Source organism: Poeciliopsis prolifica, unplaced genomic scaffold (genome assembly GCF_027474105.1).
Source record: "Poeciliopsis prolifica strain line A6 unplaced genomic scaffold, Auburn_PproV2 SCAFFOLD041, whole genome shotgun sequence".
Lineage (NCBI taxonomy): Eukaryota > Metazoa > Chordata > Actinopteri > Cyprinodontiformes > Poeciliidae > Poeciliopsis > Poeciliopsis prolifica.
Genome location: NW_026562416.1, coordinates 1,276,730 through 1,301,986, shown reverse-complemented (window position 1 = coordinate 1,301,986; position 25,257 = coordinate 1,276,730). Strand labels below are relative to the sequence as shown.

The following is a 25,257-nucleotide window of genomic DNA, read 5'->3' as shown; positions in this document are numbered from 1 at the left end:
AAATGTTCCTTTTTTATTGCGAGGAAAATAGTCAGTACTTTATTTAACAGCCAACAGAAATAGATTAAAAAGTAAAGTACAAGTAGCAATGCTTTAATACGACGTCCAACATTAGGAAGAGTATTTCTCCTCGAAGAAGATTCAAAAGTTGACGATGTTAAACTTCTCACATAAATTTCAGTTTTTTTCTCAAAAGTTTGTGAAATAAATCTCAAAACGTGAGTTTTCTTTATGGAAAGTTCAATCTGAAATTTCCTCATTTTTTCTAGAAAATTTCTGACATTGATGTCAAAATCCTTTTTTTCTTTGACAAATTTTCAAACTCAGAAATTTCCAAAGGTTTTCTAGAACTTTTAAGGCTTTCTGACAAAAAATTTACTGTTTTTCTGTCTATAATGGCCCTGAAACACAATGGCAGCTTAAAAAACATGTTTAACTGAAATATTAAAACAGGCAAATAGTATGAACAAGAGGTCTCACTCTGACATAAATTACACGTCTGTTTCTGGAGCATTAAGTGAGTCTTTTGGTCATTGAGCTCATAGGAATCTGACAGTGGAGTTACTGTAGAACATCATCATTCAGGTAGAAGGGAAGCGTTTTACGACTCTTCAATCATCTTTACCGATCAGTTATCACCCAAACAAAGAAGAATCATGTTCTGCTTCGACCAAGACTGAAAAGGTCAAAGGTCAGCACAAAGCAAAACAAGCGTCTGAAGAATCTCCCTCATGTCCTCGGCTCTGACTGCCACCCGGTTTCCTCCCGTTTCTGTCAGATCTTTTCCAGAATCAGAGTTTTGAGACTTATTGTTCTCAGTAGAACAATAAGTCTAATGAGACTTATTGTTCTCAGAATTTAGGTGGAGATGGAGAACTTATTGTTCACAGAACAAAAAGTCTTATAAGGACTTATTGCTTGATCCAGACTTATAATGTTACTGTTATTACTTAATACTTAACTACTGACAACTAGCAAACACACTGTAAAAATGAACTAAAACTAAATGAATTGGACAAAAAGTCACAATGAAATAAAACTAGGCCATAATGAAGAACCCTAAGCAATTTAACCCGGATTCTCAGTTTATAAAGAAACAAAAGCATCAGTGGAGCCTCTGAGTGGCCAAACAAACCGGTCCAGGTGAGACGTGGGGGGAGAAGGTGGAGCATCAGGATGGGCTGAGCTTCACCTGCAGTAGAAAACCCGATCCCGGCTGGCAGGACGCCAGAACCGGGCCGTCATGCTCTCTGAGGAACAGCGTCCGGATGTTGGGACAGGAGTCAAAGGTCAGGAGGAATGAGAGCACGGATCTGAGCGGCTGAAAGGAAGCAGACGTTTTCCAGCAAACATGGCGGCGCGATGGAGGTCGGCGCTGCTCCTCTGCCTGCTGATGGCGGCTTCCAGCCTGGCCAGCAGCGAAACCTCGGAGGCCTCCAGCAGCGGGAACGAGACGTCGGGGTCCGGGCACGAGACGCCGGCCATCCAGACGCTGCCCATCGTAACGTGGAAATGGCACCATGTGGAGACGCCGTACCTGGTGGCGCTTTGGGTCCTGGTGTCCTGGCTCTGCAAACTGGGTGAGTCCAGAAAAACTAGAAAACGTCACAAACACACAAAACTTTCTCCATCAGGTCTGGAAGAAAAGTTAAATTTTCTACCTGTCAAAAATCATCAAGAATAAAAAAATGAAACAGAAGAGCTTAAAAAAACTGGACTGAGCAGAACTAAAGTGAATTAAAATATTTTCTACTAATACAAAATGTATTTTTGGTGCAGAAACTTAAATTCCACTGACAATTATCTACATTTTCCAGACAGAAACCAAAACAACTTCTTATTTAGCTCATTTGTTTTTTAAATTCTATTTATGATAACATTTAAACTTTCAGGGCATCTTTTAAAGTTTGACTTGCTTTTATTAATTTGACATAGTTTCTGCAACAAGAGAAAACAGTTTGAGCGTCAAAATGATTCTTTGAGTTATTTTGATGAAAGCAGGACATGAAGGAGCTTTTATTTAGAGTTTCAAAATGCAGAACTTTAAACTTTAAATATCACCTGGAAACATCTCTACAGTTTGTTCTGTGAAGACGACTCCATTATTTCACTCACATCCGGAGAGTCTTTAGCCAAGATTGAGAAACATGAAGGTCAATCATTACTGACGACTTAAAAACCTCCTGAAGGGACGTCCAGCGCGCACCAGTGACCTCTGACCTCTGCTCCATCGTACAAAACTCTGTCTCGGTAAAACTGAAAAATCTGTTAGGGACCGGAAAGAGCAAACAGAGCAAGGAGCGAGGAGTGACTGAGTAACCAGAGCGGTCCGTCACTCCCACCGCCGGCTCCACTACAAAAGGCTGCGGTCCGGGTCGGGAACGCTCCGGGTCGGGAAAGCTCCTGAGCCGCGACGCTTCAGGAACGAGGATGACCAACGGCAGATAGGAGGACAGCAGAGCGGCTCCTGATTGGTCCCCATCATGATGATCCTGGTTTTGCTGCTCTGCTGCATCTCGGCTGCGGCGCCGCAGGAATCCCATCATGAACACAGCGGCGGACGCAACGCCACCGGAATCCCCATCGTCTCCTTTAAATGGCACCATGTGGAGCCCCCCTACCTCGTTGCATTGTGGGTAATGGTGTGCTTCTTTGGCAAACTCCGTAAGTGAAGGGTCCGAAATGTTACCTTATCAACAAAAATAAGAATATTTTTCATCTATTTTGCTCTCTTATAAACAATCCATAAAAATGATTTCCATTTTAGAAACTTTAAATAAAATGCTTTTAAAAGACAGAATAGACGTTCCTCCGTTTATCCCTCAGATCTGTCCTCTCCAAACTCCTGTGGATCGATAGTCTGCAGGATCCTGAAGGTCGTAAAGTTCGGTCTGCTGCATCTTTTTATATCACTTCTATTTCTTTTGTAATACTCAGACTTCTTCTCTTTTTTTTTTTTAGAAAAATAAAGCTTGAGTCACACCTGGTGAGGTGAAATAATATTTTGCAAAGGGAAAAGTTGAATGGTTTCATTTGTCCTCTGGCTGGTTAATCATAAATCTGAACAAAGTGGTGCGTCTCAGACCAGCAGTCGATGATTTGCAACCTGACAGACGTTGTTCATACACGCTTCGGTTACAGTAAAACTGACAGTTATAGCATATTACTTTTTTATTTTGTAAATCTACGTTTGTCTGTTTGCTCCAAATGTTTATGTTTTCAGCTCGCTAAAACTGGTAAACTGGTGATTCACAGGCAGCTAAGTGTTTAGCTTAGCTTGAATCTAAACAGCTCCAACATTTGAGTTGACAAGAAAAAAAATTAAATTCTGACTTTGTAAAGTCAAAATTTTCCTAGGAAAACAACTTAGAAATTTAGATAAATTACAGGAAATTCAATAAAAATAAATTCTTGAAGGCTTGAGTTTAATCATAACATTTTGGAGTTTTTCTGGCTAGTTGTTGACCTTTAAACTCAGAAAGTTCCATGTTTCTTTTTCAAAAAATTGTGAGATAAAACTCAAAATTACAGATTTTTTTATTGTAAGTTTCTGACTTTTCAAGATCAGAGATTAATCTAAATATTTCTCTGTTTTTTAGATGAATGTCATTTTTCCCTCCTACTGGCCCAAGCAGCCTTTTTAATGCAGCTTTTATTTTCTGCTGTTTGCTTTGTTTTATGACTGTAGTTTATAAATGTTTGGCATATTCAGCATCCTGAGCCTCCGTTCCAGTAGGTGGCAGTAAGGCGCATCTAAACGTGGCTTGGCAACCGTTTTAAAAGAACAGCCTGGTTTGCTGCCGATTTCTGTTCAGAATAATTAAACAAAGACGTGTAAGCTGAGGACATACTGACTGGTTTGGCCTCGTTGTGCTTTCACTGACTGTCCCGTCTGACCTGTCCCCCTCCAGTCATTGAGGCCAACCACAATGTCACCAATTTCATCCCGGAGAGCGCGTTGCTCATCGGCTTCGGCTTCATCCTGGGCGGGATGGTGTGGGGCGCGGACCAGGCCCAGACCTTCAAGCTCACCCCGACCGTCTTCTTCTTCTACCTGCTGCCGCAGATCATCCTGGACACCGGCTACTCCATGCCCAACAAGCTCTTCTTCACCAACCTGGGCGCCATCTTGGTTCACGCCGTCATCGGCACGTGCTGGAACGCCGCCACGTTGGGGCTGTCGCTGTGGGGGTGCCACCAGGGCGGAGCCATGGGTAACTAGAGTTTCTATTGGACCAGCTGTTGACTTTTGCTTTGAAATGCAACATAAAATCTATGCTTTTTTATTTTTGTGGGAAAAATTGATGAAATGTGGATTTCAGATTAGATTTTCAAAATAACAAAAAAAAGCAAATATTTTTCATGCATTTGTTTTATAATTTGAAATTAGCTTGTGCCATGAAACTAGCACAACAAAATTCAAATTAGAATTTGAAGTTTTCTTTAAGATCTTCAATAAAACTATTTTACCAAAACAAAAATAATGTAAAATAATAAGTCTTACAAAATAACTGAATAGATTTGAGGAAAAGTCTCATTTTAAATGGATAATTGTCATGTGATTTTTCCCTGACTCTTGTCTTGCAGGCGACATTGACATCGGGCTGCTGCAGTACCTGCTGTACGGCAGCCTGATGGCCGCCGTTGACCCTGTCGCCGTCATCGCCGTGTTTGAGCAGGTTCACGTCAACGAGGTGCTGTTCATCCTGGTGTTCGGAGAGTCGCTGCTCAACGACGGCGTTACGGTGGTTTGTACATGTCCACACGAAGCTGCAGACCTGCTGCGGAAACTAAAACATCTTTATGGATTTTATATATGAACCACATGCGAACATTGTCTAATGTCACTAAAAGACTTCTGAATGAAGTGGAGATTTGAGAAAAATTACAGCCCATAAGAAATAATATATATAACCACATACTTGCTCTGACGTGTGGGTTGTTACAAGGATTCTGATTGGCTGACAGGTTTTAGCTTTGCACTACACTGCCCCCTATGGGTTTGGCATGTTTAAAACAACACTCAGGAACACATTAGTGTCTTCATGTTGATAGAAACCTTTCTATGGCATCGTAGATAGAAAGGTTTTGTAGATGAAAAAAATACATTTCCCCATTAATATTGAGAATAATGTCAGAAATTTTCTAGAAAATATTTGAAAATTTCTGAGCTCAAAGAGTTAAAAATTTGCTCGAAACTCTCAGAAAGGTTGAAATTAATCTTTAAAAATTTTATTAATAACAGTTCTGAGCTCCCAATGTCTAAATTGTTCAAGCAGTTTTCAAGTTTCAGAATTAAATAAATTGTGAAAAAAAACCTCAGAATGTTTGAGAAAAATCCAAAATTTGCAAGGAAAAACTTTCAAATTTTGGAATTGTTAGAAAAACCTTTTTAAAAACGTTTTTTCAAACGTTTTTTCAAACGTTCAGAGATTAATCTCATAATCTTTGTTTTTTTGTGCATATTATTAATTTTTAAAACATTGTAGTGGAGATATATGTTTTTAACGACACAGGAGGTGTAAACAGCTTCGGCCTCTTTTTTCTGTACTTGATCCGAACACCCGGACTTTAAATCAACGTTCACCAGTTGTTTCTCATTGTTAGGTGCTTTTCAACGTCTTCGACGCGTTCGTGTCTCTTGGAGGAAGTGCAATCGATGCTAAGGAGATCATCAAGGGAATAAGTGAGACATTTAAAGAGTTTTTATCTGGGAACGATGTGACCTGGTGAAGGCGGATAACCATGAATCTCTTCTATTTTTCTCAACAGTTTCCTTCTTTGTTGTGGCGTTCGGCGGTTCCCTGTTGGGCTTTGTGTTCGGCCTGCTGATATCTCTGTTGAGCAGATGCACCAAGAACATCCAGATCATTGAGCCGGGCTTCATCTTCGTCCTGGGATACTTGGCCTACCTCACCGCCGAGATGCTGTCACTGTCGTCCATCCTCTCGTGAGAAATCTGTTAAATAGATCAAATCTGGCCAAAATCAGCACTATGGACGTGAAGCTAAGGAGATTTTGTTCTTGATCTGAAGGATCGTTTTCTGTGGCGTTTGCTGTCAGAAGTACATGAACTCCAACATGGACGAAAACTCCATCCAAACAGTCCGTTACGCCATGAAGGTCTTCGCCAATGGCTCAGAAACCATCATCTTCGTCTTCCTCGGCATCTCCGCCATCGATAAGACCATCTGGGTCTGGAACACGGGCTTCATCCTCCTCACGCTGCTCTTCATCCTCATCTACAGATTCATCGGTGAGAGTTTCTGGCCTTCGTTGTCTGAGAGGGAAATCGACCAGTCGCGGACCTGACCCTTCCTGCTTATGTTTCAGGTGTGTTTTTCCTCACCTGGATCCTGAACAGGTACCGACTCGTCCCCATAAGTTTTGTTGACCAGATAATTATGAGCTACGGTGGCCTGCGAGGGGCTGTGGCTTACGGACTGGCAGTGAATCTGAATGAGGCAAAGATAAAGGAGAAGAACCTGATGGTGTGCACGACTCTCATCGTCGTCTACTTCACCGTGATTCTCCAGGTGAGCGTTCACGGTTGGTTGGTTGTTTCCTGTCACATGACGGTCCCTTCAGACCATCATTTATTCAGACACTTTCATCTTCTCTGCTCCAAAAATACATAAACACAACTTTCTGTATCGACTCCATCATGCATCTGATCCATCCAGTCAGCAACAGGAAGTTCTTACAAAACAGGAAGTAATTCTCCAACAAGAATTTTAAAAAGTGGTAAAAAGATATTAAAACAATACATTTCTGTATTAGCGCAGCAGTTTCACCTCACACTAAAAATTAAGGGAAATCCAGCCTTTATAATTTATTCTGTGGGGGGAAAATGCAAGTACAAAAATGATAATTTGCTTTACAAAAATGGGCACCACTTTACAATATGGCTCCCCTCATAGATGGCTAATAAATAGTTTAGAAATATGTTATTGATTCATCTCTAAACACCTTGTGCTGCCTTGATTCTCATGTTGTTTTGTGTATTTCTGACTTGCAGGGAGTGACGATGAAACCTTTGGTTCAGTGGCTGAAAGTGAAGCGAGCCGCAATCGCTGAGCTCACACTCATAGAAAAAGTACAGAACAAGGTAAATATCTGAATGAAAGAGTCCGAGTTCGACATTTTTCAACCTGGGACCCCAATAATATAAACATATGTCGCTAAGCTAGCCTAGCAGCTAGCATAGGAGCTAGCATAGCAGCGCCGAAACGCTAACCCAGTAAAACGATTACTTCTCTCCTAAAACAAAATGAACATAAGACCATTAAATGAAATAAGGTGTTTTATAAGTTCAGAAACGTTTTGGGGATCATATCCATGTGCTTGGTGGATGTTGTAACCTGTTAATAAACTAAAATAAGGCCATTTACTCCTAATGCTCTTCTTCATCCACCTGTGAGGGCAAAGCAGGGAAAAATGCGCGGGAAGCACTGCCACCCAGTGGTGTAAGTGGTTATTGCGCCTTAATTCAACTCCAGCCCTTTTAATTCCGTTAAAATGTGTTAAATTCTTAAATTATCAGTGAAACAAAACAATGTGTGTCACATTTAATTTTAGTAATTTGTTACATGTTGGATTTATGTTCAGGTATATTTAATTATAACTTGGAAATTTAAAAAGAATATTTTTTAAAAAATCCAATGAGAAATCTCACAAGCCCCACATTGAAGATCTCTGATTGGGAAGCTACAAAGTCTGTCATTTGTCTTGTTTCAGGTGTTTGAACACATGCTGATTGCTATTGAGGACATTTCAGGACAAATAGGAGACAACTACATGAGGAATAAGTAAGAACAGGAGACAGGCTTGTTGTAAATCCAACACCAACCTCAGGAGTTACAGTGGATTCTTGCTTGAAGGTGGAGGAACTTCGAGGAGAAGTGGATGTCGAGGCTGTTACTGAAGCCGTCTGAGAGGAAGAAGCAGGACCGCCTCTACAACGTCTTCCACCAGCTGAACCTGCAGGATGCGATGGAGTACGTGAAAGAGGTGAGGATGTCCCTTTGACCCCAGGGCGCCGATCCGCGGGGCGCCGATCAGCGGGGCGCCAATCCGTAAGGCGCCGATCCGCGGGGCGCCGATCCGCCGCTCTCCACAGGGAGGCTGCAGGTGGTGAAACGTCATCTCGCTCTCGTTTTATTTCAGGGTGAACGCAGAGGCTCACTGGAGTTCATCCGCAACGAAAGCGCGTTTGTTGACTTCAAGAAGAAGTTTGGGGAAGACTACGAAGAGGCAATGCCAGACTTCATGACGGATATGGCCAATGATCAGGGCGGAGCTTTGGCGATGAGGTGAGAGAACGACTCCAAACGCTTCCTTCAGGTTTTCCTTCCAAACCTCCAGATGTTCCTCGGGTCTCCTAATGCTCTCGATGCGTCTCCGAAGGTCAATGACTGTTAGGTGCAGAAATATGTTTTCAGGTTTTTTTTTTTCAAAGTTTTTGGAGAAAATTTCTGAATTTAATCTCAAAATCTGAGCCTCTCTAGCGAATTTTCAACGTTTGAAGCTCAGACATGTCCTTGTTTTTTTCTAGAAAATTTCTTATTTTCAAAACTTCTGAATATTTTGGCAGAAATGATCTCCTCCATTTTTAAAATATGAATGTCTAGAATAAACCACAGATGGTGAAGAACTTGCATATCAAATTAAACGTTATAAATATATTTTGTTGTTGAGCTTAGATGTCTATTTATTCAATAATTTAGCAGGTGAAAATGTTTCCAAGTTGAAAATGTTGATTATTTTGACCCTACAATTACAAAAAGGTAATGAAAGAAACAAAACTGATCAGATTTTGGCAGAATTTCCTTTTTCTCGTGTAAAGCAGCATGAACAAAACCAGTAACAATCCTGTTTGTGCCTGCAGGAGCGAGCCGGTGCCGTCGGTCAGTTTGGAGCTGCATGAGCAGAACATGAGGGGCCTCAGAGAAGCAGAGGGCATCAACTCTCACCACTTGCTGGACCAGCATCTCTACAAAGGCCGGAAGCAGGTCGGCCCGTCCAGCAGGCTGGAGCTGCGGCTCCAATGCCCCAAACACCAAATCCGTCCTCATTTCTGACGCTTTCCGGCCCACAGCACCGGTACCGCTTCAGCCGCAACCACTTGGACATCAACCAGGATGAAAACGAGGTGCAGGAGATCTTCCAGAGAACCATGAGGAGCCGCCTGGAGTCCTTCAAGTCCGGGAAGATGGGCGTGGCGCCACCGAAGACCATAACCAAGCACACAAAGAGAGAGCCGAAGGTCCAGCCCTCAGTTTGATTGAACAGGAAACTTGATTTAAGAGCCTCCTCTGCTGCGTATATTTATACACTCTTAAAGTTAAACTTTTCTGTTTCCATTGCAGATGCCAAAACAGCACCACTCTGGAGACGAAGGTTAGCATCTGAAACCAACTGCACCAGATTTAACATTTCAAGTACCGAGATCTGAAAACCCAAACACAACCTGAGACAGAAATAAACCGAAGAAGTTTAACCAGTTTGGTGCTGCAGGTTAACCTGCCAGCAGGCCTTAAAGCCGCAGTGCCCCTCTGCCTTCTCGCAGCGCTAACTGGGAACAACCAATCAGAGACAGGAGGCGGGGCTTAATGCTGTTAATTACATTATGGTGTGGCGCCTCTTGTCCTCTCTCCTTCTATCCATCGCTCTCTGGTACGTTGCAGCTAGCACAGTCTGTTATAAATGCTAATGCTAGTTAGCATTCGCTAGAGACCAGACATAGCAACGGGGTGGACCACGCCTAGCGACGGGTCGACCGCGCCTAGCGACGGTTGACGCCGTCTCTCCTCACTAATATAGGAGTTTCTCACTCAAACTCAAAGGTAACGTCCTTTTTGTTCATGTTGTCTAAAAACAGCGCTATGTTTTTCAGATTTTGAGTTCTCAGAAGGAGACGGCGCTTCAGGCTACGATGCTTCCTTCCCCATGAGAGTCAGCTACAGAGCCGGAGGTAGATCATCGGCACCATCCATTCCTTTACGTTGTGAACTCATTTTGACCCGGTTTCTGCGTTTCCCTGCAGCCGGAGTGGAGAACCCCGCCTTCATACCGGACCTGGACCCCTCCTCGCCGCTGCACATCCCCCCCTGGCTGGCGGACGCCGAGCTGGAGGTGAACCCGGTGGCGCCGTCGGAGCGCGCCCAGGTGAGGACACCCGGATACCTCCACCGCCCTCAGACGAGAGGGCGGTCCGGTGAGTCCGTCCGGGACCAGGACCCGTCAACACCACCGCCCCCACCTTATAGAGACGATGACCACCTGTAGCGCCGCCACAGGAACAGGAAATGACTTCAGACTTTGGATGAATGCCAGGATGTCAACCGGAGGATCAAGTGAAACTGTTTTGAGGATGAACAGCTTCCTGCAGACAGTGCTTCTGGAGGTTCCTGTCTCTGAATGTGACGCAGAGACCTTTGAAAATGAAGTTATGGTTTTAGGAGGGTTTATGATCAAAGGGACATAAATCAAATCTATGATCTGAATTTCAGTCTATTATTTTTGCTGAGAGTTTAACATAAAATGCTGTAAAAAACCTCTCATGTTTGACACATTTATGTATTTATATCAGTTTGTAAAGCCAGACATGCAGAGGACAGCTTGATATTTAATCCATGTGTGAATGAAAATATCCTTTAGAAATAAAATGAATAATGTTTTGGTGGAGTTTATTTAAACTGGATAAATGTTCTCTGCAGCTGAGAACCAACACGGTTTGTTATGCACATAAACGTTCAAATCTCAGCATGAAACGTCTTTAAAGAAGTATTGAAACTGATGACACTCTGCGAAAATCACGTTGATCACAAAACTGAATTGCAAGTTATTTTATAATGCTAACATCAACAATGTGTTTCCAGTTGAATTGAAGGGGAGATTGTTTCATGGTTACAACAGTACAAAAAAAAACTTGGTAATTTGTGCGTGTTTTTGTGTTCCACTGTTGTATGAAGGGTTTTAAAGCCCCCATGCTGCCCCCAGCCTCCAGGTTGTGTGTTACGGCCCTGTAGTGCACAGATCTGCGGCTCCGCAGCTCAGATGGCTGCACAGATGAATGACACTTATACTGTATTAATATTAATAATTATAATGACGTTTAATTGAACAACTTTAGGGAGTTATTGATTTGTAGCTGTTTCCATGTTTATTGCTGTTCTTATTAGACTCGATGTTTGTTGTTTTCTGGAGCGCAACGCGAAGCTTAACGTCATCCAGAGGTTAAATATTCACATGAACAAAGACAAAAGGGAGGGATCATCCGGGAAATAATGGACAAAAACTGACTGGATGACAAATTCTGATTATTAAGCCCAAAAACCGCAACTCATTAAATCTGCAGCGACTTTAGAAAGAAACGAGGCCAAAGCTGCTATATGCGGAATTGGCTGCGCCACTGTTTCTGTCGCATAGCAACTGCGGTCAATCCCCAGGAGGCGAAGAGGAAATAAAATGACAAAAAGAAAAAAGTCATAAAGTGGTTTCGATAAGCAGGCCTAACTGCAGTCTGACTACCTGATTTCAAATAGAAACGTCAGGAACTGCACACGGGTTTGTCTTTTACCTCCATAAACATAAATTGTGCCTCCACCTGGGCTGAAAGCCTCGAGCGTCACTAAACGTTCTGCCATTTCTGAGGAGGAACCTGAAAGTTGATCTCTGCTCCGATTGATGATGAACAATGAAACCACTCGTGCTGCAGTGACTTCAAGTGCAACTGTTGCATTGTGGGGAATGTAGTCTTGATGCGGACCGGGCCGGTTCTAATAATAATAATTAAATATCATCCAGGGGCCACAGATGATTAATTGACTCACAGGACTTTCACATATGTGGTCTATGCACTTTCTGTCTCTCTCTGTCGATACATTTACTGTAAAAATATGTATATCCAAGTATGCGGCATTGAGTCATAGGCTTTCTTGTAATCAATCCAAGCCATGCACAGGTTGGTGTGTCGGGTTTTGCAGTCTCGGGCAAAAAAACCAATTCCCTTCTCACCCACCGCGGGTGGTTCTTATCCTCTGAGCTCGGGTCCTCTACCAGAGGCCTGGGAGCTTGAGGGTCCTGCAGTATCTTGGCTGTGCCAAGGACTGCACATTTCTGGACTGAGATGTCTGATGTTGTTCCTGGGATCTGTTGTAGCCACTGCTCCAGTTTGGGGGTTACTGCCCCGAGGGCCCCGATGACCACAGGCACCACTGTGGTCTTCACCTTCCAGGCCCTCTCCAGTTCTTCCCTGAGGCCCTGGTATTTCTCCAGTTTCTCGTGCTCCTTTTTCCTGATGTTGCAATCACTTGGTATTGCTACATCTACCACAACGGCTTTCCTCTGATGTTTATCCACTACGACAATGTCTGGTTGGTTCGCCATTACCATTCTGTCTGTCTGGATCTGGAAGTCCCACAGGATCTTAGCTCTGGCGTTCTCCACCACCTTTGGGGGTGTTTCCCACTTTGATCTCGGGGTTTCCAGTCCATATTCTGCACAGATGTTTCTGTACACTATGCCTGCCACTTGGTTATGTCGCTCATGTACGCTTTCCCTGCCAGTATCTTGCACCCTGCTGTGATGTGCTGGACTGTCTCAGGGGCCTCCTTGCACAACCTACACCTTGGGTCTTGTCTGGTGTGGTAGATCTGGGCCTCTATTGCTCTGGTGTTTAGGGCCTGTTCCTGGGCTGCCAGGATGAGGGCCTCTGTGCTGTCCTTGAGTCCAGCTTTTTCCAGCCATTGGTAGGATTTACTGATATCAGCCACTTGGGTTATTTGCTGGTGGTACATCCCATGTAGGGGCTTGTCCTCCCATGATGGTATCTCTGGCACCTCAACCTCCGTTCCCTGTTGTCTGAGACATTCGCTGAGCACATTGTCTGTTGAGGCTTTGTCCCTGATGTATTTATGGATCTTAGTTGTTTCGTCCTGGACAGTGGTTCTCACACTCACTAGTCCTCTGCCTCCTTCCTTGCGGCTCGTGTACAGTCTCAGGGTGCTGGATTTGGGGTGGAACCCTCCATGCATGGTTAGTAGCTTTCTTATATATGTGTGTGTATATATATATATATATATATATATATATATATATATATATATATATATATATATATATATATATATATAGTTTTCAAAATGCTTTCCAATTAGTTTTGGTTCAGACTTCTAAAAGTCTGTTTTTGTTCCATGTTTACATTTTCTTTTTCCAAATCTGCCTTTAATGAATAAATGTGGTTGTCTTATTTTCTGTTTAAAGTTAGCAATAAAAATGTTGAAATAGATGAATTTGAGCAGTGATGTTGTTGAATGGGGGGAAGCCGCGCCCGGAGTGAACCCACACCTACACGGGGAGACATTTCCCCCCGTGCAGTCCTGGCTTTTTAATATTAAAATGTCCAATTAACATCATCTGAACCTCTTTATCCAATTATTCCCAATCAGCCAGCTTTGAAATCTAATGTGCTGGAGACATAATTTCATGTCTACAGTGGATGGACTTTATTTCTGTTTGTGAATTTCCGCAGAAGTGACGGAGATACAGCCTTCCTAAATCGTTTCCACAGAGATAATTTTTTCATGGGTCTTTCTTGATCACAGTTATCCTTCTCCTCAGCTGACTCTTCTGCAGCATGAGTCTCTGAGTCCTGACTTGATGTTTGTATTGTATCTTCATTTAATGTGACCTTTCTCTGTGGAGGTGATGTTCTCTGGTCTCTCTCTGGTCTCTGGTCTCTCTCTGGTCTCTGGTCTCTCTCCCCTTCTGTCCCCATTTCTGCAGAAGTCGTCTGGGGGATCTCTGCTACTATGTCTAAATCATTTCTTGGTATTTTAGTGTCTTCAATCAACTTGTTATTCGTCTCCACTGGGATGACAACAGCTTCCATTTCAGCTCTCATTGTCATCTGCTTCTTTTTCTGACATTTAGATTCAGTCAATTCTTCTGAAATGATCTGCTGAATGATCACTTCTTCTTTAGTTAGAATCTGGTTTATAACAGAGGCTGTCTGAAGCCCTTCTGCTTCTGAAACTCCCTGTTTACTGCTTGCTCCAGAAACCGTGTCATTATTTAAGGTTTCCAATTCAAAGCCAGGTTTCTTTGTCGATTCTATTCTGTTTTGACTTGTAGATATCTTGTACAGCTTTTTCTGCCCATCCTGGTACCCATTCAGATCAGCCCACTGAGTTTCAGAGGGCTGATCTCTTAGAAATAAAAATATCTCAACTTGCCTAAAAATTGTTTGTCGGACTGGTTTCAGATGGTATCTAGTGTCCAACACGTGTATAGCAGGTTGCATAGAAAGTGTTTGTCGAACTGGTTTCAAATGGTTTCTGGTGTCCAACACATGTATCTCAGGTTGCGTATAAATTGTTTGTCGGACTGGTTTGAGGCGGCATCTAGTGTCCAACACATGTATCGCAGGTTGCATAGAAAGTGTTTGAGGGACTAGCTTCAACTGATTGCTGGTTTCTTGTGCGTCTTGCTCTGTTTCCATTGCAGCAGACTTGTGATCAACTGTTTGTGGGCGATTTTCTGACTCTGTCTGAGTTTCAACAGAAACCATTGGACTCTTTCTTCGTCTTCTTACGGACAGTATTTTCCTCATCATGTCTTTCTGTTTTTTAATTTCAGCAGTTAGTTTCTTATTTATTGCAGACATCTCATCAAGTTGTTTCATGAGGTACTTCTGTACTGCAATATGGACCAGTTGAAATTCCATCAATTTGGCTACACACTCACACTTTGGATGACTTGTTACCTTTTCAGAGGGGTAAGGTGAAACCATTGAAACATTTTTTGTTCCAATGATATCAGGGAAAAAGCTTACATCTACATGAGGCTCTGAGTCGGGAGCGTTTTCCAAAATGTCTTCGGTCCGCTGCTGGGCAAAGCTGCCTGATGACTTTGTTGTTCTGCCAGAGGACCATTACTGATGTCTTCATTTCCAGCAAAAAACGACAGATCAATGCAAGCACCTTCCTCGGGGAAGGATTTCCACAACAGTGGGGTCTTCTTGTTGCGCTTAGTCTTAGAAAGCTGTTTGTCCCCTTTTTGATTGACTTTCTTTAGTGAGCTGGAGATGTTTTGCTCTTTGGCGTCCGGCTGTGTGGTAGAGATCGCCGTGCTGACAGGAAATCTTTCCTCTTTCAAGGATGCGCCTTCGTCACATTCTTGTGAAACCATTGAAAGATTTTTTGTACCAATGATCTCAGTGAAAAAGCTGACATCTACATGAGGCTCTGAGTCGGGGAGCGTTTTCCAAAATTAACGGACGCTGCTGGTGTTAAGAATTAAAAAGAGGAATAACTTGATTTAGCTCGTTAATTAATTCTTAGTCCCGAATTCCTGTGTCTGTGTAAGTGTGCAGAGAGAAAAGAGCAATCATACGACGTCAGACTTCAGATATTCAGAGTTTTATCCAGAGAAATTCAATCCAAGAAGAACTTTACAATAAGCATCTCACCTAGAGCAAAAGTCCAAGATATTACAAAACAGAGACAAAGAACTGAGTAAAAAAAGACAAAAGAATAACAGAAGATGCATCCTCTGGGAAACTCTCACTCAGCACAAAGAGATTCCAACTTCTGCTGTGAAACAAACCATTTTTTATAGAATGCATATTCTCCTCATTTAAATATATGCATTAGGAGGTGTGTTCTTTTCCTTTGTGTGGGCTGTCTTAATGTTAATTTTATTACCTCTGAGACCCAACCTCCGTACCAGGCTCCGACCTGATTTACAGCGTGGAACTGGAACGTTATCTCTGCCTCAAGATGCTTCAACAAGAAAGTAGTTTGTATTTTTAACCAAGCTTGCACAAAATGTAATGCTAAATAATGACTATAAGTTTGGATCTAAACTAACTAATTAAAAATACTTTTTAATGCTTAAAGAAATATACCAATATGTTTGATTATATGTTGGAACAGACTTCTATAGTTTTTAGTGTTTGCCTGAACTATTCAACCCTGAGTAAAGAATTTATTGCCCTGATAGCCAATATACTCCCTGTCTGAAATGTTCCTTAAGGAGTATAAGACTGCTTTCTGATTAGAAATTTATGTAAGTTCAAAGAGTCACCAGCTGTCCCAGTTTGGATCTGTATCTAAGTTTATCTTAACCTAAAAGTTAACTTATGTACTATTGTGCTACTTTAAAATTCTTATTTCAACATTCCCCCTTTTGATATCTTTAAAAAAAGAGATCACCTAAAGTATGACCATACTTACCTGGGAGCAAACACATAAGGATTTAACAGAAAGATTAACATTCTCCCTACAAACAAAACCCCCAAAAAATAACAAGACTTGATCCCCCAGTCACATCAAAAAGAAGAAAAACATACATCACATAACATCAATACAAAATCACAAAAACATAAAAAAACTTCCTGTCACCTAAAAGCAGTAAAAAACATTCAACTATGCACTAAAATATCAACAGTAAAAACAACAACAGTAAAAACACAACAATGCTGTGAAGAGAAAAATCACACCAATACATACAGTCACACACTTATATTAAACAATAATGTCTTTACTTCTTTATGTTGCTTCGTGTCCATCGATTGTTCCTGAAAGATATAAAATCTTTGGTGAAGAAAAATTAAAAAGACTGGAGAAAAAATAGGAAGAAATGTTTGCAACAGTTCGCAATAATCGGCAACTCTTTCTTCTTGAACCCGACAGTTTTTCAGGCGTCCTTCCTGAATACGCGATGCTCACTGAATATTGGATTATTATGCCAACACCGTGAGTGTAATTGAGGGATTTCATCCTCTCATTCAATCAGAGAAACCCAAAAAGGATTATTATGCCTGTTTTGGGCCTCAAAACGTTGAACTCCAGGAACCAGAACCTATAGCAGGAATAAATCTGCTATCCTTCTGGCCCAGAGTGTTGCTCCTCCTCTGGGTCTGATGCGAACTGAAGATCCTCTGCTGGCCCCATCAGACCCTGGTCTCTCATCACACCGTCAGTCGGAGCGGCTCAGACGTCCTCTCCATGACTTGGTAGAGCTCAGTGAAGCAGGATTCAGACCACTGCCGTTTTGATGACCTTCAGCCTCACCCAGGTGTATCCTGATGCAGATCACTTCTCCGACCTCTCCTGTGACCCCTGGTACTCCACAAACTCTGCTGCTATTAACTGTAACTCATCAAACAAATATTTTATGAGATAAATGTACAGGGTTACCTGTCCATCTGGGAGTTCTGACGGCTGGCCCTGGAAATCTTCTTCTGATCTCATGCTCGTACGAAGAGAAAAGCCCTGTAAATTTATTAATGGACATCCTAACAGACAACAAAGCAACAGGCAATATAACAGGCACTGCAACTACCCCATTAAAATTTTGTCTGTGCACAGATTTTAGCCAATTTTGTATTTTGTTCCATTCAATCCCCACGTTTGCCTGCAACTTATGGATAATATATTGTACCAAAAATAAAATGATTCAAACCCAGGATTTTGTTCCACTTCCTGGAGATCCTGATACCTGAAATGTAGCATCAACCTACCTCATTAGTTCCTGGAATCCATCACTGGAATCTAATAAGTAATTAAATCCTTGTGACAGTTAATTGTACTCCTTGTATATAAAAAAATCCTGAGAAATGGCTTCAAAACACCTCAATACCTACCTGTGAAAACGTACCTGTGTCGTTCCCTGTGATACCTGGAAAAACATTAATTCTAATATTTACGGGGAGAATCACCTTATCAACCTGACCTGTGACGGTTTCTCTTATGACTCGGGCCACCACACACAAAAATGATGGGCCAAGGCCAGAGATTACTATAGTGACATTTATTTTCTATCTGTTCAGTGTATCAAAACAATTAATCAATTAAGCACTTCCTTCTAACTCAAATAAACTATTAAAGTATAATACAAGAATATAATAAATAAAGTTGTAATTAAAATACACTCCAAAAGAAATCTTGATAAAATTTCTGACTGAAAATAGATTTGAAAGCATGCCAGCCAAGAAACACACATGTGCACCCACAATGAACCGTCTCCGTTTAAGCTGCAAAAATAAGTTATTGATTGTGCATATTTGTGTATATGTGCGGGCTGGATGGCACATACTTCTTTAATTAGATGTCATCTCATGATGGCTCTCCTTGCCTTCCACATATAGTTCTTCTGGCGAAACTCTGTTGATGTTGAATGATTTTACCACGTGGTTCTGCTCCACCTATTCAATCAAAATACTTACCATTTACAAACTTTTATATCTAAGCATCAATAGTCCTTGCATGAATCACCACAGAAGCAATGCTTTCTCCAGTTCTCTCATTTCAATCTCATGTTTTACTGGAGAATTATCTGCTCTCCCCCTTTTTCTGAAACAGAACTGCAAAGAACATCAGTTCTGTTATAGAAAAATCCAAATTAAACGGCAAATTATAATGAGGTATAGCCAAATGTGCAGCAGCAGATAGGAGGAGATTATCAACACACTAAACCAAATTCACATCTACTGAAAAATAGACAACTAGCCAAGTACCATTACAAAACCCAAGTAAACATTCCTAAATGAAAAACAAACGTCTGTGGGAGAAGTACATACCACAAACGGTCACCTTGTGTAAGGGAAAGAAAACACATCTCTACAACCCTGGCAAGAGAAAAACTAAATAAAGCGCTATCAAAATCAACATAAAAATATAAGTCAGAGAGGAACCCAAAAGTACTGACCGGCACAACAAGGTTACCAAAGTCAAAACAGTCTTCTACAAATCATGTGTTCTGCCAGTTGTCCTATCTTCCTGTCTCCAGAAATTGCTGTAAATCAAATGGGAGGAGAGGATGTAAAACCAAATGTGATTGGTGTGATGTCAAACAGACCGTGATAACCAGGGAGCAAAAGACGTCCCAAAACCAGTGTTTACACAGACAATTCTTGTTTGTTATATTTTATACGTGTCAGTCGATGGAGAGAAAAAATAGAGGAGGAGAAACTATAATGTTCAAATTCAAAACATATAAAAGGCATTTTACCACACCACCTAAGTCCTGAACTGTATTGCTGTGTTACAGAACCAAAGAAACATGTGTAACTGCTTCGTCCTGCATGTTAAACCAATTGTACCACAGTCAGACAAACTGCGGCAGCAACACTTCTGGGTCCACAAAATTCTAAAAAATTACTATTCAGTCCCCACCCGCTAAATTTACATCCAATTGCTCTTGATTTCATTCAGTTTTTTTAGACAGCGTGACATGAAGAAACAGACTTCTACTCATCCGGTGCAAGTGTCAGAATCCAGGGTTTCCGGTACTGTCAGGTGTTTTCTGGCTGAATTAGACCCCATACATATCAGCCATATGCTCCTCCTATAGCAGCAGCAAAAAACTGTCCAGGAAGGCAAATGACAGAGCAGACATGACATGATCCATCAGTCCATCTGCCCCCACCGTGTCCAAAGATGTATTCACTGACAGAGTCTGTTTCACCTCAGAGAACCTCAGCCCTTGTGCATTCATATGAGAGTCTTGTAAAAAGCATGGCAGTGTTCATAGTGGAAAGAAAAAAGAGCTCCAGTTTTCCACCAAAAATGACAATAAATGTCCATCAACTGTCCCGCTAATCAGGGGATCTGCCAACGCTCCAGATCAAAAGGCCTCGTGGGGCGTGTCAACATGCTCCCTGGTGAGGGTGGGATCCAGCACTGCCAGTGACTAATGCAGCATTTGGAGGCCGCACAGCAAGGAAAGTACGTTGGACAGCATCGTCCGCAGATGACGGCGGCCTATGAGGACACTGCAGAGCCCAATGTCCCATTTCGCCACAGCGATGACAGGCATTTCGTCGTCCACCCTTGCTCCTAACACCAGACCATCTGAGCCCCCGCCTGTGACCACCATGCCAAGCTGACACCTCAGTCTGCAAATTTGGAGCACCATAGAAGTGTGGACCAAACCATGTTCCTGCAACAGGAGCCTGAGCCAAAGAAGTAGCCCTCGGAGGGGCAGCAGGAACAATAGGTACACCTATTGGCACCCGTTTATTATGTGTATTCACTGAGAACTGAGCATCTTCCAACTGCAGCCCAAGGAAGTGCTGCGACAACTCTTCTTGATCATCCACCTTTTTTCTCTCCATATCTTGAAACATGTGCAAACTATGCAACAAATATGTTTCCCATTTTGCATGATCACATCCGGTCAAAACAGGATTTTGTGACATCAAACCAGCCACAGAAGGAGGAACGGCAGCCAACACAGTTTGCCGAAAATGCTCCTGCATCTTGGAAATCCGTGCCGAATGTATACCAGATTTCCTGTGCCACATATCTACAGCCTTATCAAAAAATACCTTGGGATGTTCCTCAAAATCCCACATAACTGTAAAACACACTGAAAGCGCGGCAAAAAAGAAAAATAATTTCCCCCCTGGTCCGCATCCAAAACAGCCAAAACTAAGTAAAAATGTGTGTGGTCAGGGAAAAAAAAAAAACGGAAGGTTTAGCGCTTAATACAAAATCATAAATATTTAATTGGAGGTGAACCTAAAAAAGGGCCTGTAATTCCCCCTAATCAATTGTAAATCCCTCATAAGTAAATAAAAGACATTAATCCACAACACAGCACCAGTATTAAAGTCCAAAAAGACAAACTTTCCTATTTGAACGGAACAACACCAAAAACAAAGTTTCACATCTGTTCTCCAGAGGTGTGACTGATAATCAGCATGACAAAGGAGACACGTCTAAGAAACGGGACAGCCTTCTGCTCACAAGAGTCTAATATTTTAGTCATTATACAAGTACTTTTATATATTTCTCATTCATTAGAATTGCAATATGACACCGCACCAGACTATGACGTGTGAAACTAGGCCCTGCGAAACAAGACCACCACTAATTTAACTTCCAAATGTTTGTGCACAGATGCTGAAAGCTGCTTCCCTCTCTTGGTTCTGGAAAGTTGATACAACAACAGCAGCTCCGTGATGTATTGTGGTGCTGAACCGGTCAGTGATTTGTAAACTAACAACAGTATTGTAAAATATATTCTTTGAGCCACAGGGAGCCAGTGAAGGGATTTTAATACTGGTGTAATGTAATCCAATCCTATCCACAGACAATCACACCTCCTTTTTTTTCTGTTAAGAGGCGGAACTAGGCAAAACACTTGTAATCCGATCTGTACAAATCAACAGGCTTAATTCTAATCACCATAGAAAAGCTACCAACACATTTACTTAGCAAACATTTATGCAGGAGAGAGAAAAAACAAAAAACAAAAAATGACCCTGCAAACTGGTCCTACCTGTAAACTCTAATCAACAACCAAAATATAGGCCAGCACTGCAGAGAATGGAGTAGACTGAGGTGCGACAAAACCTCAGACACCGCTTTTAATTTAGCATTATTACTACAACTCACCGGTTCCCCATAAAAAGTCACAGATAACAATCATTGTATAAGAAATGTTCAATGTCTGGCCAACTCACCAAAACAGGTCCACAACTTTCTGCCCTGTGTCGCCTCCTGTAAACTCACAGACGCATCTGTCCAGGGAAAAAATCAGCCTGCAGTTGTTCTGCAGACACGTGTAACAACCAACGACCTGCCTACGTGTAACAGACAAACAAAATGACAATATCACTTTATTGACGAACTACATCTGCCATGAGAACTGTAAAGCGAGCCGGAGTCACATCAAACGTAACAAGCCAACTGCTGAATTAAATGCTAATGTAGCTCCTTACATGCGCCTGTACCGTAAGCCACGAGACAGAAGCAGACTAACAAGCTAACACGTTATTATTAAAATCAACCGCCATATAAGCACATAGCCTGATAAAAATTATATCATCAGTATTATTAATATTATTAATATTAGAGTATTATTCTTATAAAGTTCTCAAATAGTATATAAGCACCAACCGCGGCAAAATAACACAACACTCACTCAGCAGCTGCAAACGCCGTCTCCCATACACACAATAACATACAGAGAGCCGTAAAACACACGCAGACAACTGCAAAACTCACACGGCCACCGCACAACGAACACAGACAAACAACGGCTCAGTCACTCCGACACACAAACAGATAACGTACTGACATAAACACAAAGACAAAACACAAAACACGAAGACACGCCGGCGAAACAACACAAACAGACAAAAAACACCGAAAACACACGAACAGACAAGGTGGTCAACACACAGGAAAAAATCCAAATAACGTCAACACACAGAGACAAACGAGGAAAATGAAGAAAGATAAGAAAGCAAAAGGAAAGTCCCTATTGTTATCGATAACAGAGTTTAATTCTTTGGGGCCCCAATGTCTCTTGCACTTTACTGCACATCACTTTCATTTTCAGCACTAGTTGCTGCGGAAGGAGACCGTCTCCCAATTTAGCATAAGTCCTTTCAAGCTCGGGCAATAGCTTAAGTGATTCAACTTTTAAATCTGGAGGTCCTTTCGATCCAGAACAAAACTGGAACGTGGTGATACAACCGTAGCCAATTCTCATAAGCCCTGCGAATAATCAGCTGCTTTCGGAGCGAACCAAAACTCCAAGGTCGATTCAGGCCTTTTTCCTATCTCACACCCAATCTCACAGGCTCCGTTCGAGTGTAGTAACCCCTCAGGCCGAGCAAACCTAGCTAAATCCACACTCCGTCGAGTGTGGTTGAGGCGCGCCACTGCCAACTACGGGTGTGTAACCAGCTTATCTAATGGTTCAGTAGAATAAGAAGAAACAAAAAAACACAAAGAGATCACACACTAACCAAGATCAGTCCGCGGAAAAGCCACGCTGCAGATCGCTCCGCAACGTTCCAGCTGCGCTCCACAGGCTAACACAAACAAACAAGCCTCCACTGCAACACACACAGAGACACAGAGAAAAAGGACCGGACGAAGCCCCCAATTGTTAAGAATTAAAAAGAGGAATAACTTGATTTAGCTCGTTAATTAATTCTTAGTCCCGAATTCCTGTGTCTGTGTAAGTGTGCAGAGAGAAAAGAGCAATCATACGACGTCAGACTTCAGATTTCAGAGTTTTATCCAGAGAAATTCAATCCAAGAAGAACTTTACAATAAGCATCTCACCTAGAGCAAAAGTCCAAGACATTACAAAACAGAGACAAAGAACTGAGTAAAAAAAGACAAAAGAATAACAGAAGATGCATCCTCTGGGAAACTCTCACTCAGCACAAAGAGATTCCAACTTCTGCTGTGAAACAAACCATTTTTTATAGAATGCATATTCTTCTCATTTAAATATATGCATTAGGAGGTGTGTTCTTTTCCTTTGTGTGGGCTGTCTTAATGTTAATTTTATTACCTCTGAGACCCAACCTCCGTACCAGGCTCCGACCTGATTTACAGCGTGGAACTGGAACGTTATCTCTGCCTCAAGATGCTTCAACAAGAAAGTAGTTTGTATTTTTAACCAAGCTTGCACAAAATGTAATGCTAAATAATGACTATAAGTTTGGATCTAAACTAACTAATTAAAAACATACTTTTTAATGCTTAAAGAAATATACCAATATGTTTGATTATATGTTGGAACAGACTTCTATAGTTTTTAGTGTTTGCCTGAACTATTCAACCCTGAGTAAAGAATTTATTGCCCTGATAGCCAATATACTCCCTGTCTGAAATGTTCCTTAAGGAGTATAAGACTGCTTTCTGATTAGAAATTTATGTAAGTTCAAAGAGTCACCAGCTGTCCCAGTTTGGATTTGTATCTAAGTTTATCTTAACCTAAAAGTTAACTTATGTACTATTGTGCTACTTTAAAATTCTTATTTCAACACTGGGCAAAGCTGCCTGATGACTTTGTTGTTCTGCCAGAGTACCATTACTGATGTCATCATTTCCAGCAATAAACAAAAGATCAATGCAAGCACCTTCCTCGGGGAAGGATTTCCACAACAGTGCGGTCTTCTTGTTGCGCTTACTCTTAGAAAGGTGTTTGTCCCCTTTGTCATCTACTGTCTCCAGTGTGTTGGTGATTGGTTCTTTTTCAGCTGGCATTGAAGAGTCCTGCAGTTCGATATTTTCGGCAGACTTCTTCAGCTCCTCAGCTGCGTGCAGCTCCCACCACACTGCAAATGACATCTTTCTTTTTTTGCGCTTGGGTGGCTTGGGTGGTTGTAACTCCCTTTCCACAATGTTGTCGGATGCGACCTCTTCTACTGTCTGTTGGTTGGACTGCATTGTATCCTTTTGTTGATTCGGGTTGTTAATCACTTTTCTAGAATCTCGGTAAAATTTCAAGTTAAGTTTGATGTCAATCTCCTAAAGAAATGAGCACCAAACAAAGTTGAAGATCTTACTGTGAACTGCTAAACGAACTCTCAAGACAAACGTATCACCAATGGCTGCTAACAGGTTGTGACATCAGTAGATCGATGTGAGGAACTTTTATAATCGCTGGTGATGTCAGAATTCTGCCTTTGGAGTCACATTGTGATGTCATAGTTTCAGAAAGTGTCAGTGGGCTTTTAAACTGTCACTGGTTGCCATAGTTACCAGTGACTATGGTAACCATGGAAGGTGAGGCAGGTAAGGCAGAGCCTCACCTGTAATAATGGAAAAATATGATAAAATAATTTATATTGCCATTTTCCACCTGCCAACTTAATAATAGTATAGTTTTAAGAAAGCTTTCTGAATATATATATAAAAAAAAAATTCCCTTCTCACCCACCGCGGGTGGTTCTTATCCTCTGAGCTCGGGTCCTCTACCAGAGGCCTGGGAGCTTGAGGGTTCTGCAGTATCTTGGCTGTGCCAAGGACTGCTGCACATTTCTGGACTGAGATGTCTGATGTTGTTCCTGGGATCTGTTGTAGCCACTGCTCCAGTTTGGGGTTACTGCCCCGAGGGCCCCGATGACCACAGGCACCACTGTGGTCTTCACCTTCCAGGCCCTCTCCAGTTCTTCCCTGAGGCCCTGGTATTTCTCCAGTTTCTCGTGCTCCTTTTTCCTGATGTTGCAATCACTTGGTATTGCTACATCTACCACAACGGCTTTCCTCTGATGTTTATCCACTACGACAATGTCTGGTTGGTTCGCCATTACCATTCTGTCTGTCTGGATCTGGAAGTCCCACAGGATCTTAGCTCTGGCGTTCTCCACCACCTTTGGGGGTGTTTCCCACTTTGATCTCGGGGTTTCCAGTCCATATTCTGCACAGATGTTTCTGTACACAATGCCTGCCACTTGGTTATGTCGCTCCATGTACGCTTTCCCTGCCAGTATCTTGC

The 25,257-nt window shown here is 42.0% G+C and overlaps 1 protein-coding gene across 3 annotated transcripts; it reads left to right on the top strand.

The window, feature by feature from the left end:
* The first annotated feature begins 1,245 nt into the window (after window positions 1–1,245).
* LOC129375850 (sodium/hydrogen exchanger 3-like) lies at window positions 1,246–10,515 on the top strand. 3 transcript variants are annotated; one of them, XM_055055197.1, is made up of 16 exons: window positions 1,246–1,580; window positions 3,912–4,214; window positions 4,588–4,748; window positions 5,608–5,686; window positions 5,773–5,950; window positions 6,036–6,256; window positions 6,334–6,536; window positions 7,019–7,108; window positions 7,738–7,808; window positions 7,881–8,010; window positions 8,167–8,312; window positions 8,888–9,011; window positions 9,098–9,265; window positions 9,369–9,399; window positions 9,896–9,973; window positions 10,046–10,515. In XM_055055197.1, exons 1-16 carry the CDS (start codon window positions 1,352–1,354, stop codon window positions 10,285–10,287), a joined length of 2,454 nt encoding a protein of 817 aa, XP_054911172.1. In that variant the 5' UTR covers window positions 1,246–1,351; the 3' UTR covers window positions 10,288–10,515. The 3 variants fall into 3 exon arrangements, with proteins under 3 accessions (XP_054911172.1, XP_054911173.1, XP_054911174.1); XM_055055198.1 differs by lacking the exon at window positions 1,246–1,580 and adding an exon at window positions 2,377–2,664; XM_055055199.1 differs by lacking the exon at window positions 1,246–1,580 and adding an exon at window positions 2,424–2,632.
* The last annotated feature ends 14,742 nt before the right edge of the window (window positions 10,516–25,257 follow it).

Coding starts and splice junctions, on each gene's coding strand:
- LOC129375850 (XM_055055197.1), top strand. CDS start 1,352: ATGGCGGCGCGATGGAGGTCGGCGCTGCTCCTCTGCCTGCTGATGGCG. Junction 1,581..3,911: donor GTCCTGGCTCTGCAAACTGG/GTGAGTCCAGAA, acceptor GTCCCCCTCCAG/TCATTGAGGCCAACCACAAT. Junction 9,266..9,368: donor ACACAAAGAGAGAGCCGAAG/GTCCAGCCCTCA, acceptor TTTCCATTGCAG/ATGCCAAAACAGCACCACTC.